The sequence below is a fragment of the Colossoma macropomum genome, unplaced genomic scaffold, assembly GCF_904425465.1.
Source record: "Colossoma macropomum unplaced genomic scaffold, Colossoma_macropomum, whole genome shotgun sequence".
In the NCBI taxonomy this organism is placed as follows: domain Eukaryota; kingdom Metazoa; phylum Chordata; class Actinopteri; order Characiformes; family Serrasalmidae; genus Colossoma; species Colossoma macropomum.
Genome location: NW_023495633.1, coordinates 307,746 through 326,505, shown reverse-complemented (window position 1 = coordinate 326,505; position 18,760 = coordinate 307,746). Strand labels below are relative to the sequence as shown.

General features: G+C 37.6%; 1 protein-coding gene across 3 annotated transcripts; it reads left to right on the top strand.

Annotated features, from left to right (window-relative positions):
* Positions 1–2,310: 2,310 nt before the first annotated feature.
* LOC118802681 (ATP-sensitive inward rectifier potassium channel 1-like) lies at positions 2,311–6,781 on the top strand. Of its 3 annotated transcripts, none has more exons than XM_036563126.1 (3): positions 2,311–2,405; positions 2,601–2,704; positions 5,573–6,781. In XM_036563126.1, exon 3 carries the CDS (start codon positions 5,592–5,594, stop codon positions 6,708–6,710), a length of 1,119 nt encoding a protein of 372 aa, XP_036419019.1. In that variant the 5' UTR covers positions 2,311–2,405; positions 2,601–2,704; positions 5,573–5,591; the 3' UTR covers positions 6,711–6,781. The 3 variants fall into 3 exon arrangements, with proteins under 3 accessions (XP_036419019.1, XP_036419018.1, XP_036419020.1); XM_036563125.1 differs by having other exon boundaries at positions 2,327–2,405; positions 2,601–2,839; XM_036563127.1 differs by lacking the exons at positions 2,311–2,405; positions 2,601–2,704 and adding an exon at positions 4,983–5,175.
* Positions 6,782–18,760: the final 11,979 nt, after the last annotated feature.

The following is an 18,760-nucleotide window of genomic DNA, read 5'->3' as shown; positions in this document are numbered from 1 at the left end:
ACAGGTTGCCTGTCCATCGCAGGGCAGACACACAGACATTCACACACACACATATACCTAGGGGCAATTTAGCATCTCCAATTAGCCTGAAAAGGCCCTTTTTGCTGTGAGGGGGCACTGCTACCCACTGTGCCACCGTGCTGCTCGAATAATAATATAATAATGGTTAAACTGACTGTAAAGAAACATGTAAACAGCTAATTTTAGTATTAGGCGTAGACCTACCACCGTAGTTTACACATTACCAGTGTGCAAAAATGTGCTGGTCACATCATCTTATCTAAAGCAGTTTTCAGAGACTTTTAATGGATAATGGATAATGTGGTTTGATTTATTGTAGTCATGTGAATGGATCTTTTAACAGGTCCAGGTGCCAAGTAGGCCTTGAGGGCTTTATTAGCAGATCAATGATGCAAAACTTTGGAGTTACAGACAATTATTAACCTTTAAGGAACGAAAGATTTAGACTGGAACATTGCCGAACTAAATGTCTCTCAGGTGGAGTGAGGAGTCTTGGAACCTGCCTAGGACTGAAGTTTGGCATGTAGGCCCTTTTACTAAATCAATCAGTCTGTGCTGTCTGGACAAATCAGTGGTCTTAGAAATTAGACTGTTTTGCAATGATCTAAATTTAATTCCTTGCTTTGCCCTCTCATGTTTGGGAACAGGACAGGAAAATATTGTATGGAACTCATTCTGGCTATTCATTGGAACATAGTTAGTCATGTTCACACTCGTGCAATAAAATCCTTCACCGAGTGGCTGCCAGACATGATCCAGAATGGCAGGAGGTGGCATTACCCTGAACCTAAACTCTACAGCTATTCTGAGTAAAGCAAAGCTTTCCATGTTCTGAAGCATCAGGGCTTTAACAGAATGCACTCAAGGTGAAGCATTTAACACATTTACAGTAGTGGAAAAATCTTAGGCACTATTAGATTAGAAAATTAGATTTAAAGAAGCTCTTTATCTGGGCAGTAGTGTTTTGCTCAGAAAAACATTGATATTAGAATAAATGAAAATAAAATAATACAAAAAGTATTGATTCAACAACATAAGTTTTCCTTTAACCATTTCCATACCTCTCATTAAGGAAGCCCAGTATTATTTGCAGTCATCATCATCAGCAGTACCTGGTTTAGCAAATCAATCCTTAATTAAATTAGATCAGGTGTGCTGGTGATGGAATCTAACAAATCACTTTGATGGCTAGGGGCTTTGAGGAGAAGTTTAGGACCAAACTAGCTTAAAAGATATCAACTGCTTTTTTTAAAACAAAAAAACTTCTTCCTGCTTTAATACTTGCATTTATTCAAATGGTGCTGTACTGGTAAAACACAGTTATTGTTTAAAATGGATTTAAACAATTTGTTTAGGTGCCTAATACTTTTGCACAGTATTGTAACAAACTGCCATCTCTCCCATTTGAAGCATAGAGAAAACTGTGACTGATTTTTTTTTGTCCAATTATGACAGCTCAACAGTTTTGGTTAAGAAATGGCCTGGTTTTGCTCTATGAAACAATATAAATGAACTCACCATTCACATCTTGTTTTGGTATCTGGGGCTCTTAACAACTGCCTAAAGATACAACATGTTATTAATAATGAAAAATGAAAGAAACTTTGCAAAAGGGAGTTTGGCATTGTACATCAATTAAAATTGATGAGGAATATAATCATTAGCTTGGAATCACCAGGGAAATATTCACATGGTTTACTTATCTTGGAGGAAGTTTAGTCCACAGTACTTACAGAAGGGTGACTGGTGAAAATATTTTTCCCTCTCAAAATACATTTTGCTTTCCCCCCACACAGACATTTCATACTGCACAGTAAATGACAAAGAGGAAATCTTGATTAAGTAAAAATTTTCATTGTGCAATAAAAAAAAATGCTTACAAACTGCTTTGAGGATTGACCAAGCTTTAACAGATTTCTGGCATTCAAAATATTCTTTCATAAGATCATCCCTAATAACTCATACATCTTTTGGAAGCATTGCTATTATAGCCAAACAAAAACTAACCCATTGAATCTTCTTTTGTTCAGTTTATAATTATAAGGGATTTGCTTGCTCCTCGAAGTAGCTGTTGTATTGTCATTGGAGCTGAATGGAAATACAATTCTGCACCCTGTAAGTGTTATACAGAAATGCTGTATGCACAAATGGTCATACTGTCATTCAGGAACATTGAGTGGAACAGAGAAGACCTGTGGTTAACACAATTAATCTTTGTCTCATGACGTCTTGAACAAAGCAGGAGCACATATGATCAGTTGCTTGAACACTTAGCAATTGATTAAACACGTAAGGAAGTCAGGCGTACATCTGCTCATTTGGAATTAAAACCTGCAGCCACACTGGCCCTCTGTGGATAAGACTGGACACCACAGGTGTAGTAGGTGAAGGCAAGTTCCTTTCTCACTGTATGACTGAACAGTTTTCTGGGACACGCACATAAGAAGTTCTATTCAAATGCAGATGGAAACATTTCCAAAGATGTACTGTGTATTCAACACTGAACTAAACTATTGACTCTTAACAACATGTTTTGGTATAATAAGGCCAATATATACCCACTTGATTTTTGTGTACAGGTAAACATTAAACGCACTTGGTCCAGCCTTAAGGAAGGGGCCATACAAAAACCCATGTCATGCTTAAAGAGGGAGAAGAAGACGAAGAAACAGCAACAGTGATGGTATCACCATTATATAAATATTTAATTTGTTTAATTTAAGACCTTCCCTTTTTTATAATCCTTAAGTACAAGACAGAGAGTGTGTGTGTGTGAGAGAGAGAATTCTTGCATACCACAAAAGAACTGCTGTAGCAGGTAAGTTAACTAAACATTCCATTCTTCTTTGCTTTCTTTTATAGAACTGTATCACAGAATGACTCCGCTCTCTACATTCATTTATCTGTTCCTTACTGTCATATCACTGCCATGAATAGACATTACTATGCTTGCCTCAGGTTAGATTCATTACTTTGTGAATGCCTTGTTTATTCTGCTACTCATGCAGTTTTGGTTGCTACCATGAGAATACTGATTTAATGACTCTAGGTCTGGGCTTCCTCACACAGAACTGAACACCTTCCAATTTTTGACACGAATGATGGCTCGGTTCAGACCCTCATTTGTATTCATATTACAATGCAAAAAACAAAAACACTAGTGTGAAAAAGGACAATAGGATAATGAAGAGACAAGCAGAAAGTAACAATTTTATTTTTCCAATTACCTGGATATCTAATTTACTTATTTAACTGCTATTGGTGAAATATCTTGAATGCACAATTTCAAGCCAATTTATTTACTCATAAACTTCTAGAAGGTACACACAAGCATTTTTTCCTTGAAAAAAGAAAATCTTGTGTACAAAATAAACTTTAGAACTTTGTGTTCTATTAGAACAAAACTTATTTATGCAGGACTTGTTAAAGGAGCCAGTGAGTGCACAATTTAAATGTACTAAGCCTAGCCCCTTGAAATATGGGAAGGAAAGTACTTTTCAAAAGTCTTTTGCAAGTACAGTTATAGTGAAGCACATTTTGACAAATCTGATGACGGTATCTGCATGTTCTGTTTTGTTTGTTACAAAATGACAGTCTTGAAAGAGAACACAGTAAAAATTACCCTTTTAGAACATAATGTAGTACTAGTCTGCTTATGCATAACTACTTCAAAAGCAGATCCAGGTATGAGCACATACTGTTAAATACTGGACACTCTGGAGTCTGCTATATGGGCTTACTTCACTGTCATGCTACAATGTTCTGGTGGCCATATATTTTATTTAAAGACTGCCTACATAGGGACTTTATAATACATCCACAAGCACTGAATGACTTAATTTAAAATATTTAGTTAAAACACCTGATGTCATTATTTACAAGATGACCTGTTTTGTGAAGCAAATGACAGTTTATTGAAATAAGCGTCCTTAGAGTATGGTGATGGACATATGTTTCATTTATAACGTTGTTATGAAGGATCTTTTACAATTATACAAGCAGAGGCTTATTTACATACTGTTGCTGTTTTATGAGGTATTGGAGCACAAGACAACTTGGTGCAGGGTAAAATTTAACACTGATTTTTGCGTGGTTAAACAGGTCCAAGCTTTCAGTCAAATTCTTGTATTCCCATAGCATTGTTATCTGTGTATTTTCACAGGAATCACAGGTATTTCTCAAGATTTGCCATTAACATGGTTTTTGTAGCATGAAAGTAGCTATTTTTTCCATTCAAATTGTGTGTGTTACATAATTTGTACCTATAATATTTTAATCACCCTCTTGATGGCTGTAATGTAGTGCCATTTTGAAGCATATAATTCAATAACTCAAAGTGAATGCCAGCCAGGTTAAAGTACAGTCTCCACATAGCAGGATTAGTTTTAAAAGTGTTACAACCAAGCCTTCCAAAGTGAACAATGAAAAAAACAATTTTCCCCTCATTAAAACTCTTAATTCAAAAAAAAATTAATTGATGTACAATGCCACACTTGTTGTTCAAAGATTCAAGAGAAGTATACCGCTGACGTTATGTAAATAAAATATTTTTTTATTTTACTGTTTGTTCTATTTTGTGGTCAAAAATAAATTTGCAACACTTGTATAGATAATTTTAGCAAACAAACTCCTCAATTTGTTACAATTAACCCCTCTTCACAGTAAAAACACATTTGCACTCACACCACTTTTGGCTGAATTAGTCACAAACAGTGGGAGCAAACAAAGTTTATGTTTTATCAGTAGCAGGTATGTGTATATTCCTTCCTCAAATATTTTAAAATTATTTAACAAGCAACAGAATCTGGTAGGCTGTAACCTGCTCTTGGAAAGTGTTAAAACATACACCATATCAAACTGGATGAATCACACCTTGTAATAATTACAACATGATAAGAGTAGATAAGGATAGTCAGAGACTACAGTACAAAGTATACAAGATCTAAAGAGCTTCACTATCACAGGGAGCCAGTGTGTAGAATAAATATTTTGCAGTTTAAAAACTGACTTGAGGCACTGAAATGAGGTGCAAAAACTAACACTGCTTATTCCTCTAAAAAACTTAAGTATACTGGCTAAAAATAGGCTTTTCCCCTGCCCTGCAGAAAGATCTTAAGTCTTTACGTAACCGGTACTGAGGACAAACCATGAAAGGTAAGATGAAGGTCACTTTCAATCACTTAGCTGGATTTTATGTACCCATGAGGAACAAAAACTTTTCTAAAAACAAAAAGTTTAATAAAATGTCTTGTATGAAATGGATGAGACTGTCAAAGGAGCTAATGCATGTGAGTAAGCTTGCGTCAATGTCATATTATTACCAGCTAATCCTCAAGTTTTCTGTTCTGTTGCAAAGTTAAGCTGCAGGTTTATGACCATTCAGAAGTTTTTTCTACCTGCCGCCTGGAATTTGTTGAAATAATATTGAATGCTTTTGTGAATGAGAATTTGAACCAAACATATTTGCTCTAGCCACTTGTTTGCCACTGGCACAAGGTATGACTTTGAACATGTTCTTTATTGCTCTATTCTTTATTCTTTCTCCATACAGTGATTCTGGTATTTTAAAGATGACACGCTCCTTGCAGCAGTTTCTCAGAGACTACCTGGCCAAGCGACGCACTTGCAAAAACCGCCTTGTTACCAAAGACGGACACTGCAACATTGAATATGGCAATGTGAGATACAGCAGCCGCTTTGCCTATGCGCTGGATTTGTGGACCACTTTTGTGGAAATCCGCTGGCGTTTCATCATTTTATTTTTTGTGGCCTCCTTCACTCTCAGCTGGTTTATCTTTGGTCTCATCTGGTATTGGATTGCCCTTGATAATGGGGACTTGTGGTGGCAAAATCCCCCCTCAGACCACAAGCCATGTATATATAATGTCTTTGGCCTCACAACAGCCTTCCTCTATTCACTGGAAACACAGATGACCATTGGTTATGGTCTGCGAGTCCTCAGTCCATTCTGCCCTGGTGCTGTTGCCCTCATTATCATTCAGACCATCATTGGTTTACTTATCAGCTGTTTCTGGTGTGGATTAGTTATGGCCAAAATTGCCTTGCCTAAGAAAAGAGCTAAGACCATTACCTTCAGCAAAATGGCTGTCATCTGCCCTAAAAATGGTGCCCTCTGTCTCCAGATACGAGTCGCCAACTTGCGTAAAACTTTGATGATTGGCAGTCAGATCTATGGAAAGCTGCTTAGGACAACAATCACACCTGAAGGTGAGACAATCATCCTGGACCAAGTCAATGTTGATTTCATGGTTGACGCTGGGAAAGACAATCTCTTCTTCATCTGTCCTTTGACCCTGTACCATGTAATTGACAAAACAAGCCCATTCTTTAAGTTGGCTGTGGACACACTGCTTCAGCAAGAGTTTGAGCTGGTGGTGTTTCTGGACGGCACAGATGAGTCCACCAGCTCCTCCTGCCAAGTTAGGACTTCCTATATCCCCCAGGAGATCAAGTGGGGCCACAGATTTCTCCCAATCATTTCTCGTAATAAAGAAGGCAAATATCGTGTGGATTTCTCCAATTTTGCCAGAGTAGAGCCCGTACCAACTGCACACTGTGCCCACTGCTTCTATAATGGCCAAAGTCATCACTACCCCAAAAATGGCATAGATAACCAGGGCTTTGAAGTGATTGAAATCAATGAACAAGTCACTGCTACTGAAATGTGAAATCTACATTTGAGCGTGCCATAAGGGATACCTGCTCTTTTATGTGGCTCACTAAAAACCAGATATATACCATTAGGTAAATGTGAGAGTCCCAAGCACTTTGTTCTAGCACGCAAAATACTTTTTTTGTCATATTAGGGACATTAAACTAGCAAGATGATTATGTTTCTAGAATTAGAAATATGATCAAAGACAATAACAAAATGATAAATCTTTAATTGAAAGGTACATAAAGTAACCCAATACTGTCTTATCTCTAAAATGTGTAACTGTTATGTTGGTGTATTGTTGATTAATTGATTTAATATCACTGATTACTTTAGAAAGAAGCAAACTAGAAAGTGAAACTCACTGACTGAGTTGAAGGCTTTTAATGAGAACGAAGCTTCTTCTACTCTAGCCCTGTAGTTACACAGCACTGCACATATTTGTCAATTTCTCTTTGCTTTAATGCACATTAGCTAATTATCAATCTCTGCTTGAGCCAAACCAGATGTGGTCCACTGGTGCTGATTTTGAGGGCCATAAATTAAAGGATGTTCAGTAATCTAGTGGAATAATAATAAAAATAGAATGGATAAATAACTTTGATTTGAAGCAGTGCTACAGTATCCAATATAAGTATTATGTTTAAGAAAAAATCTGTACAAAAATGTAAACTTAAGTAACAAATGAGTATGTTCTTTGACTCATTTGACTGCATTTTCTGTTTCTGTTTTAGTAAAATTGGCTAGTGTTTTATATGTTATGTATATAATATGTATATAATAAAATCTTTCTAATACTTCATGAAGTATCTATCCTGTTTTTTGAGAGGTATTATATTCTTCTATTTCTTGTTGTTGAGGGAGATAATATGCATAAAATGTCTTGTTGTGGCACCCAACAAGTGTCCTGATTTTTCTACATTTCCTACATTGTAAGGAAAAACACATGAGACAGTGATTTAGTTTCACGGTATGTCAGTTCCATCTACCAAATGCTCCTTACAGCAATCAAAGGTAATGTTGCTGGCAACATGCAGAATTAAAGTGTTTTATTTCTTTCAGCTTTACTAAAAATCAGATATCCTGATGTAACAAGTAGCCAAGCTTCTAAGCAACAACAGTGCATTTGCCATCTTACCAGTGTCCTTTGACCCATACATCCTTTGACGTATGACACCATATAACTATTGTTATTAGCCCTGTTACTACCCGATTTGAACTGGAAACCCGATTTGGACTACACGTGTGTGAAAGTGTATGTGAACCAACCCAATTTGGACCATGCATGCGCAGGATTGTTGTAAAGCAATATCAGAAATGACATGACCTTGCTGCGCATCTTTAGTCCAAATCGGGTTTCCAGTTCAAATCGGGCAGTGACAAGCCCAATTCACCAAAATTGTTTTACTTTCTGTAAACAAAAGTAGTGTTCTTTGTGGTTTTTAACAATGCAATGACCACGTCAAGCAGCAGCTCAGAGAAAACTCATGCTGAGGAATTTATTGATTAGCCTCAATATATATATATATATATATATATATATATATATATATATATATATATATACACACCCACATTTCCTACTGTATGTACACTTTGGCCTTGTTTTCACTGCAGGGCTGAACTGTTCTGCGCATGTAGAGTAACCATTTCTGTGGTGTTTCCCATGGACACAGTTTGACACAGAACAGTTAAAAACCAGGTTCACGTCCCAAGGACCCTCGGCCAGAGTTAGCAAATTAGCATGTTTTCATTATCATAAAAACCAATACTGTTAACTGTAAAACGTGTCACTGTTTTAAGTCAGTTATGTGCTAGCTTTGTTGTGTTTGTTTACGAATATATTTAAGTTTATAAAAAGTCAGGCATCATACATGTCTACCTATGCCTTTTGAGGTTCCGCCCAGAATTGTTGACTGTGATACATATCATTCATCCAATAACACTGCAGCTGTGTCCCACTTCAGAGGCTGCATCCTTGGAAGGACGCAGTCTACGAAGGCATGTCAATGAGACGGTCTGCTCTACGGTGGATTTCCTGTTGGCATTATAGCACCTCTGTTCCCGCGCTAACTGTTGCACCACAAAACGCTGCTCTTGTCAAGTTCTTTTAAAGTTCTTAAAGATGGAGCCAGAAACTTTGATTTTAGTTTTTTTTTTATTTTTCCATTTATTAGAGCTGGAAATGCTTCTTTCTGTCTGCTCCCTAAAACAAAACAAAATGTAACACTGCAATGTTCTTGAACCCTCACACAATAAACCTCAGGATATGTTGGTTGGTGAAGGATCTGCCCGTTGGATCTTTCACTGCCATGGAAAAAAGGGACACATTTCTTGATCACAAATGAAGAAGACTTCGAAATGGGACAGCCTATTCGCACCGCTGTCATGCTATCGGCCTTCAGATGCAGCCCCTGAATTGGACACAGCTTGTGAATACCGTGACCGGAAACCAGGGGAAGTAAGATCAGGACGGGGATGTGAGATTGGGCTTCACATCGTAAGTGTTAGCTTAGCAAGCATGCTGCCAGCTCTGCTCCCTACAGAACATGTTCGATTCTGACTTAAAAAATCTTTACTGACAAAAATTTACATTATAATGACTCTGAGGAAGCGAGCAGCTGATGTAGGGGGACAGAAAGCCAATATTAGACCTGTTTTCTGGTGTCTGGAGCTGGAGCCTCCTAGTTAAGCTAATGCTAGCCTGCTCAAAGTCATCTGATTGATAGTGCATAGTGGAGAAAGCCGAAATCAAACCGGTTCTGTAATGATCTAAACTGTAGCCTGCTAGGCTAAGCTAACGTGAGGGCATGGTGCCCTCCCGCTGCAGTACAGGCTTGGTTCCAGAGAACTGATGATTAAAAAACACCCGTTTAGAGGATAATGACTCATATGTGAGAGTACAAATTCGAATGACTGATGTTGAAGTGACAGAAATGTAAAAATATAATTGTTCTGTGGTGCTAGTTATCCGGCTACAGGTGAGATCCACTGCAGTACAGGCTGTTTCAGTAACAGATGCTCAAATAACACCCATTTAGAGGCTAAAGAAGATGAGAGCATGCCAAGAGACTGGAGTTGGAGTGACAGACAGAATCTTAAATTCAAATATCTAAAACAATTAATATTAGGTCAACTTTCAGCTTCTGGAAATTCTGCATCTGTTGTATAAACTGGAGTTTGAGCATCCACCTTTTGAGAATATTAATTTATATATGGTAAGTGGAATAAAACATTTAATATACCACAAGAAATCACTGTGTCACTGTCCAGAGGACATGCTTTTTTATGCTTTTGAAATCTCCTTCTTTCACACTCCCATGATTTTCCCTACTTTAAAGCTTAACCAAGTAACGTTATCTTCTGTAATTGCAGTTACCTGCAAATCCTTCATCTGCCACCAGCATCTTTTATGTACGGAAGCAACTTTTATTTATCTTTCTGTCTCAATGGGGGAACTGGTTTGTTTTGACTCATTTTCTGTCAGTGTGAATCACATAAGTATGTCTCTGTTTGATTGGACATTTTATACTTTAACAATATGATGACACTAGTATATCTGTTTCCCTCGCTCATGATTGACTATTAACTGACTGTAAGAACCACTGTGTTCTATATGTTTTCTCCTGTGTGTGTGGGGGTGCATTTATATATCTGCTTCCATATACTAACAAGATAAACATGAACTAACAAAGGTAAAGTTCCATTACGATTTTAGGTTAAATGTATTTCATTAAACTATTATTTATTAATATTAATACCTTCTGTTAAGGAAGCCTGTGTGGCTGCAGACAGTGTGTGTGTGTGGGGGGGGGGTGTTTGGGGAGCTGGAGCCTATCCCAGCAGTCATTGGGCAGAAGGCAGGAATCATCCTGGACAGTTCATCAGTCCATCACAGGGCAGACACACAGACATGTACATGTCATTTTAGATGCAGCCATGAAGAATTCCCAATCACAAGCTGCAGGTGACAAAAAATTGACCAGAGACCTCTACATCTGTTAAGAGTCGACTTCTTTTAACATTGTAAGGTATGGATCAGAGGTTCTGCTTCTTTCTCTCCCACACATACTCTACATATACACTCACTGACCACTTTTTATACACCTAATTTTAAGCCTGTTTGCATATTACGTCACATCACTGTGTTGCTGTGGAGTGAACTGCAGGGCAAGAAGTGATTTTCTACATAGGAAGCACTGTCATAAGTTCTCAAAATGCCCTTAGTTTAAGATTCATCTGGACTAAAGAAGAAAAGTGACCAACGGTGTAATACTAGTGAAGTCAAAGTTTTTTTTGTATAGCCCTTTTACAGAAATACAGAGGTCTGAACCCCAGCAGCACTCCTAACATACCTGAGCCAGGTGTGCTGCTGGGAGCTCAAATAGAGCTAAGCCGTGGACATTTTATGTGGACATACATGGACAGAGGAAACAGATCACTCGATGTGCATATGTCCATGCCATAACATCTGAACAGTAACATTACTGGTATCACACTGCTAATGCTGCTACCGTCTGTGATGAATGAGAGAACTGTCAGATTCACAGCCCATGCCTTCTTACTCTTTTTTTCTCAGTGTTAGTTGTCTTTGTCAGAGTTATGAGAAAGATGCATCCAAAATCCATTTTAAAACAACAAATTTGAAATTACTTTTTGATCTGCATATACAATCAGGTTGAATTTAAAGGGGACCTCTTATGCTCATTTTCAGTGTTCATAATTTTATTTTTGGGGTCTACTAAAAAATATATTTATATACATGTTCCAAAAACATTCATTTTCTCATACTGTACATCTCTATTCACCCTCTGTCTGAAACACTCTGTTAGGCCTCCTGTATCTTTAAATATTGATACAGTGATGGTAATATTGCCGTATAGATATTTTGAACAATGTGGCCCGATTTGGTTTAATCAGTCCACAGGACAATATCTTCACATTTAACATGTTTTGAGGTGTCTACAATACAGTCTAAGGTGCAAAAAATTGCACCTATACCATGTTTTTATTTTGTGCATTGAAAAGACAGGTTCTGAGAGAAGATCAAGCTCTGAATCAAAACTCACACACACACATTATCTAAGCTGCTTATCCTTCTGGGTTGTGGGGTGAATCAAAACAAACATTCTGTAATATAAAAAAGTGCACTAATGACTAACACTTCAATTTACTTTTCAGTTTACTTTTAAGAGAGAATTGTGAGTTGTCTGAAAAAAGTAAAGATGCCAATATTATTGGCCTCAACTGTATGATTCAAAATGATTCAAAGCATATCTTGATCACACTGTACTGTGATAAACTTCAGTAGTTGTTTTTGCTGTTTTGCTGTAGCTGTTTTTTTTAATGCAGTCAGGACATCATCTGAATTGCTGCTGCTGTGATCAAGATATTCCTTATTTTGCACAATTTAAGGTCTAGACATTATAGATTATAAAAAGCAATGTACCTTTCCTAAGCTCTGTGGTGCCTGGGGGTCTTGGGCTGGACTTTTATGACAGGACAGATTTTCTGCTCCAAACTGCTGCTGGTTAGTTTCTCTAAACTCTGTCACAGCTCTCAGACACAAAGGTTGTCTTTAGTGTTTCCTTCTCTTTCTCCTCCATGACTCCTCCACTGCTCATCCATTCACCAATGTTAGGTTGAGCAAAAAACAAACATTTGTTTCTCAAATATTACTAACATTAATAACCAAAGCATACACTGAGTCTAAAAACAAGGACAAACCATAATTTGTAATTAGGCAGACAAACCATTTAAATTTAAATAGGTAGATTAGATAGATTGATCTTTCTGGGCAACAAGTGAATTTTTTTTTTTGATGTCCACAACAAAGGTCACCCTGAGCTACTGAAAGAAAAAATAAAAATACAAAATAAGCATTGAATATAGTTTCAAACAATAACCTCTCTGAGCCAATTTGTGTAATGGACAAAAAATACACATTGAAAGCTTCCCAGGAGTAACAGTAGCCTTAAACTAAAATGGACCTTTAGTTAGGAGATTTGTAAGGATGCACCAGTATGGGAATTGTGGTTATCTGCTATTTTGTATGTACATATTACATCTACCTAGATTATCATTATAGACAAATGTAACATTTATTTCCGTGAAGTTACAAATTAATAATTAATAAAGTGTGGATATTTTAGTACTGTGACCCTGCCTCACCTAAACATTCTGCTGTTCTGCATTACAATAAATACATCATGACATAGATTTGTATGAAATACCTGCCAAATCTAAACATCTGTCCACTGTTCATATGTTTGTTTTTTGTTTGTTTGTTTGTTTTCACCTGTTTCTCAGCTTCAGGTAATTTCTGGAAAGAACATCTCCCAGTAAAACAAAACAGACACATATGGTTTAAGAAACTGTTTAAGAATTGATTTTATCTTGTGCTCTTTTGTTACTGTAAACACATTTCACAAAAGTACAGCAAATAAAATCTTAGTGAATATTCTTTTGGTAATAACACACAAAAACCATAAGACTACAGCAGGTCTTTCCTGAGGACATTCTTGTTATATTCTGGTTATATTTTACGTTAGAGAGTGCTGTGGTAATCATGTGTTGCATTTTTTGGTTTGATAGTACCACAAGAATACCACACTCATACCTTAGGATTTTTTTTTTTTAATGGACTACTCTTTGGTCTCAACTAAACTGTCAAGGCACAAAATCTCTATGCCTTAAGACAAAGTAATGTGTTAAGTCATACCTCATCTTCAAGACACACAAAATAACTACTTCCTTGTCTTAAGACGTTAGCCTTCATGTCCCAAGACAAAGACCCCACTCATACGTCTTCTTGAGAGATCTTGACATAATAAAATGTGTCAAAACATCCTGTCTAATACTAATGTCAAGACATCTTAAGACACAGTGACAGTTGGGTATGTAGGCTACATCTGAGCAATTGCTATGTTTTTGACTGAGCTACATGTGTTTAATAGAGATTGAAACATGTAAAAACTATTAAGAAGTGAAGGAAGTGAGTATATTTTGCTGGATGGGCAGGGGAATGTTAAATATCATGGCATACAGTATTTGGCAAAGATGTGTGCCGATTTTTGTTTTGTTATCTGGAAGTTTATTAAGTGTTGAAAAATAAAAAAGAAAACATTGTGATATCAACGCTAATTTACTTTTCAAAATTGAAATAAAATTCACCATTGAATCACATATTTATTCAGCCTTAAATAAATGTTGAAATGCCAGCTGGAATGCCTATCATATGCCCCATTTAAGGTGAACTAGTGGTAAATTCCTCTGTTTCATAACATGGCCCATGCAGGGTAAGAGTATGGTATGGCCCTGATCTGGCACACATGTAGTCTTTTTAGGGTAAAGCTGAGGTTAATTCCTCTGGCCCTGATTTGGCCTAGACCTGGCCCACAACATGCAAGACATATAGCCCATGTAAGGTGAGCGTATGGTAAATGTTTTTAGCCTGGGTTTGGTTCACAAGACACCTGACACCTGGCCCATATAAGGTGGACCTGTGGCTGAGCTGAGGCAGCCTGAGTCAACGCTGTCATTCAAGGCCAAATGTGGGCCATAAGAGAACTGTAGATGTGGGCCACATTTAGGCCAAAAAAAAATCATTGCTATCTGGGAACACGTGGCATAACATTTTTTGTTACTTTTCTATTTAAAAGAAGATTATACAGGCATGCACCAGTCGATTATCACATACTTTTCCACAGTATTTAATCTTTTGTTGGTCAAACTGACTCTGTTTGGCGCAGCTCTGTAACTGTTGCAACTCAATCTTGCTGTTACTCGTCCCACAAAATCTCTTTTTTCCCATTAGACACATCGTAGCTGGTTAAAAATGGACATGCGTGGAAAACGTTGAATATTAACGACCGGCGATTTGCTATACTACGATCTGTGATCACAAAACAGCAGTTTGATCAGGTACTCCGGCATTTTCTCAGTTTACTCCTATTCATTCACTTGATCTGATCACCCTTTTCGTACCCGTTACGCCTTTTAGACCAAGGGTTACCGTCTCCTCTTTGGGGCAGTGTCGCTGGTAGAGCTGAACAGCGTGACCAGAGAGTATAGAAGTCCAAAAGACGAAACACTGGTGCTTTTTTGACAACCGCCGCAAGATGGTGCTGCGGTAGCGCTGCCGGCATTTTTGACCGAAAACGCCAATGGGAAAAGCACAGAACCTACAGACCTTCATGTTCCTATACAAATTTATTTCTATAAATAAGATGAATATGGCCCAGAAGAAAGAGAAGTGGAATCAAAGAAAACAATAGGTCTCAATCAACAACAGTTCTTCTCGTTGTTACTCTAATAGGTCTCTAACAGTAGTCATTGGTTATCATTGGTTAATCTACATACTTGTGTCCAGTGACAGGCTGGTTCATTTTTCGTCTTCTCTATATTCAATATTTTAAGTAATACAATTAATGAATGTATTAGTTGTAACATCTTATTCTCTTTTCATTTTGTTCTTGTGTTTTTGTTTTGCTGTCTGGTGTCAACCAGTGGGGGGTGGCTCTCCCTGTTGAAAAAAAAAAACTGTTGAAAAAAGTGCTATATAAATAAATCTGACTCTTTTTTTACTTTGAATTTGACTCTCTGACTGACTGAAAAGGAGAAAGTTTGATGCTGCAACAATGCATCTGGGTGGAGGAGAGTGAGAGTTTTTTCATGATTTTTATATATTTTTTTTATTTCCAACATTTCTATTATAACTGTTTTTGTGATGCACTCACAAAATATTTCCCTCTTTTTGAAACCTCTCTTGTCATTCCTGAAACAAAGCACAGACCAATCTGGGAAAGAAAGCATAAACCTTTCATGTTAGCTGGTAATTTTAATATTACACAGTTCAGGGCATTCTTGTCTCTACATAGTTTTATATATTTTGCAGCTTGACATTATGAGCTGTACGAAGTTCATATCAAGACATTAAACGTCTCTCAGCAAAAATACTCCACAGCCCTGTACATGCTGTCTTTCATATTAATTCAAGTCAAAGTGGCAAGGAAAAACTCCCTAAGAGCAAGAGGAAGAAATCTTGAGAGGAACCAAGACTCAAAAGGTGAACCCACCATCTTCTGGTCGACACCGGATAGCAAAACAGTGCATGCAGCAATGTCATCAGGAGGGTCAGTGGCATGCAGGTAAGGTTTACATAGCACTGAAGAGCAGGAAACTCAATCGTCATCAAACTTGTCCAGAGTGTGATGAGCAATGGGCACCTGAACAAGGCAGATGTAGCAACAGAATCAGACCACACAGGATGGGCAGTTGTTTAGCACAGCAAAGAAACACACAACAGTTAGCTCTGTTAAGAGTGACTGATTACAGTTTACAGAGTAACAGAGTACAGCAGAGACTCTGGCAGGTCTAGCTGTTACAGCCTAACTAAAAGGGAGAGCCAGAAGGTAATAAAGACATGAGAGCTCCCTGAAATGTCAGTGCCCCTCCACTCCACCGTCAACCAACTTGAGTGAACATGTGAGCAGTGGGACGACAGCACCAACACTCTTAGTTTACCACAATGGTCTATGTCCATGAAACCCCAGATCAGACCCTTTATCTAAAGGAAAAAACTAATTACTATAGGTTTGACTAAACAAGTAGGTTTTTAGCCTACATTTAAAGACTGGGTCCCAAACACTGACTGGAAGGTTATTCCAAAGCTGGGGGGCTTGGTATGAAAAGGCTCTACCCCCTGATGTAACTTTATTAATGCTATTTTATTCAGGGTACTATTAGTAAGCTAGCACTTTGTGAACCATCACGCCTACACGCATAATAAGAGATAAGCTCACTCAGGTACTGAGGGATGAGGCCGTTGTTTTATGTGTCAGTAAATTTGAATTTGAAAAGTGAATTTTGTACTATTTTGTACTATGTTTGCTGATAACAATTCACAGTCAGTAAGTCCTAAAACCTAGACCTTGTGGAACACCATGCTTTACTTTTGTATAAGGAGGATTTGCCATTAACATTCACAAACTGGTAGCAATCAGTTAAGATCTGAACCAGGAAAGAACTATTCCTGTTACTCCTACAAGGCTTTATAGCCTATCTAGTAAGATAGAGTGGCAAAGCAGAACAAGCAAAAATATGTTTCCTTGTCAGAGATTGTCAGAGAATAATAAGAGATTGTTTACAATTTTCACTAGTGCTGTCTCTGTACTATGATGAGGCCTAAATCCAGACTGCAATTTTTCATGTACGTGAGTCCTACGCAAATAGGAACTTTGTTGTTGTGCCTCAGCCTTTTCCAAAATCTTCTATATAAAGGGAAGATTTGGGATATATCTATAACTAATAGCTCACAGGGATCAAGGGATAGGTTTCTTAATCAAAGGTTTAATTACTGCTAGTTTAAGAGTTTTTGGTATATAGCCAAGGCGAGAGCAGTTTATTATTGACAGAAGAGGCTTGGTTATTTCTGGCCAAATTTATTTGAGTGAACTTGTAGGAATTGGATCTAATATGCAAGTAGACGTTTTTAAGGAGGAAATAATTTTAAGCAGCTCTGTTTGTTGAAGTAAAGTAAACGATTTCAGCCTCTCTGCAGGAGTTGACCTGTGCTCAAGATCTGGATTGGCTTTGTAGAGCAGTAGGTTTGTAGAGGTTAATTGTGCATTTTGAATTTTTGCCTGATTGTTTAAATTTTATCATTGAAGATTATTCTTAATATTTTCAATCAGAGAGGAGAGACAGGTGGAGCGTGCTGCAGTAAGTGGCCTAGTCTACAGGGCTATCCTTCCAGGCGAATACTTCTATTTTAGTCAGGCACCATTTTCGCTCTAATTGTCCGACAGTCTGTTTTAAAGCTCGTTTGATCATTGTACCATGGGGCAAGCTTTTTCTGCCTTATGCTTTAGTTTTTAAATCTAGAGTATAATGAAAAGTATCCTCTAAGCACTCGGTCATAATAACTAATTCGGTAGGTTCAGATGGACATCTTATAGAAGTTGATAGATCTAGTAGGTCTTTGATAAAGCTACTAGCTGTGGAGGATGTTATAGCTTAACATGATAGTGTGGTGCTGATCATGCAGTGGTGCTTGAAAGTTTGTGAACCCTTTAGAATTTTCTAGATTTCAGCATGAATTTGACCTAAAACTTCATCAGATTTTCACACAAGTCATAATAGTAGATAAAGAGAACCAAATTAAACAAATGAGACAAAAGACTCGATCATTTATTATTAATCCAATATTACATATCTTGGAGTGGCAAAAGTATATGAATTTTTAGGATTAGCAGATAATTTGAAGGTCAAATTAGAATCAGGTGTTTTCAATCAATGGGATGGCAATCAGGTGTGAGTGACCACTCTGTTTTATGTAAAGAACAGGGATCTATCACAGTTTGATCTTTACAACATGTTTGTGGAAGCGTATTTTGATGCCTATCAGACAGGAAAAGGTCACAAAACCATCTCTAAAGAGTTTGGACTCCACCAAGTCAGGCAGATTGTGTACAAGTGGAGGAAATTCAAGACCATTGTTACACTCAACAGGAGTGGTCCACCAACAAAGATTACACCAAGAGGAAGGCGTGTAATAGTCCACGAGGTCACAAAGGAACCTAGGGTAACTTCTAAGCAACTAAAGTTCTGTCTCGCAGTGGCTAATGTTAATGTTCATGAGTCCACCATCAGGAGAACACTGAACAACAATAGTGTGCATGGCAGGGTTGCAAGGAGAAAGCCGCTGCCCTCCAAAAAGAACATTGCTGCCCGTCTGCAGTTTGCTAAAGATCAAATGGACAAGCCAGACAGCTATTGGAGTGGTTGAAATGGTTTTATGCACGGATGAGACCAAAATAAATCTTTTTGGTTTAAATGAGCGTTATATTTGGAGAAAGGAAAACACTGCATTCCAGTATAAAAGCCTTATCATGGTTTGGGCCTGTTTTGTTGCATCTGGGCCAGGACGGCTTGCCATTATTGTTGGAACAATGAACTCAGTCATGCAGCAAGAAAACAACCCTAGGCATACAAGTTGTTCTACCAAAGAATGGTTAAAGAAGAATAAAGTTGATGTTTTGGAATAGCCAAATCAAAGTCCTG

Bases quoted from the DNA above. Each gene is read 5' to 3' on its own strand.
- LOC118802681 (XM_036563126.1), top strand. From the start codon at position 5,592: ATGACACGCTCCTTGCAGCAGTTTCTCAGAGACTACCTGGCCAAGCGA.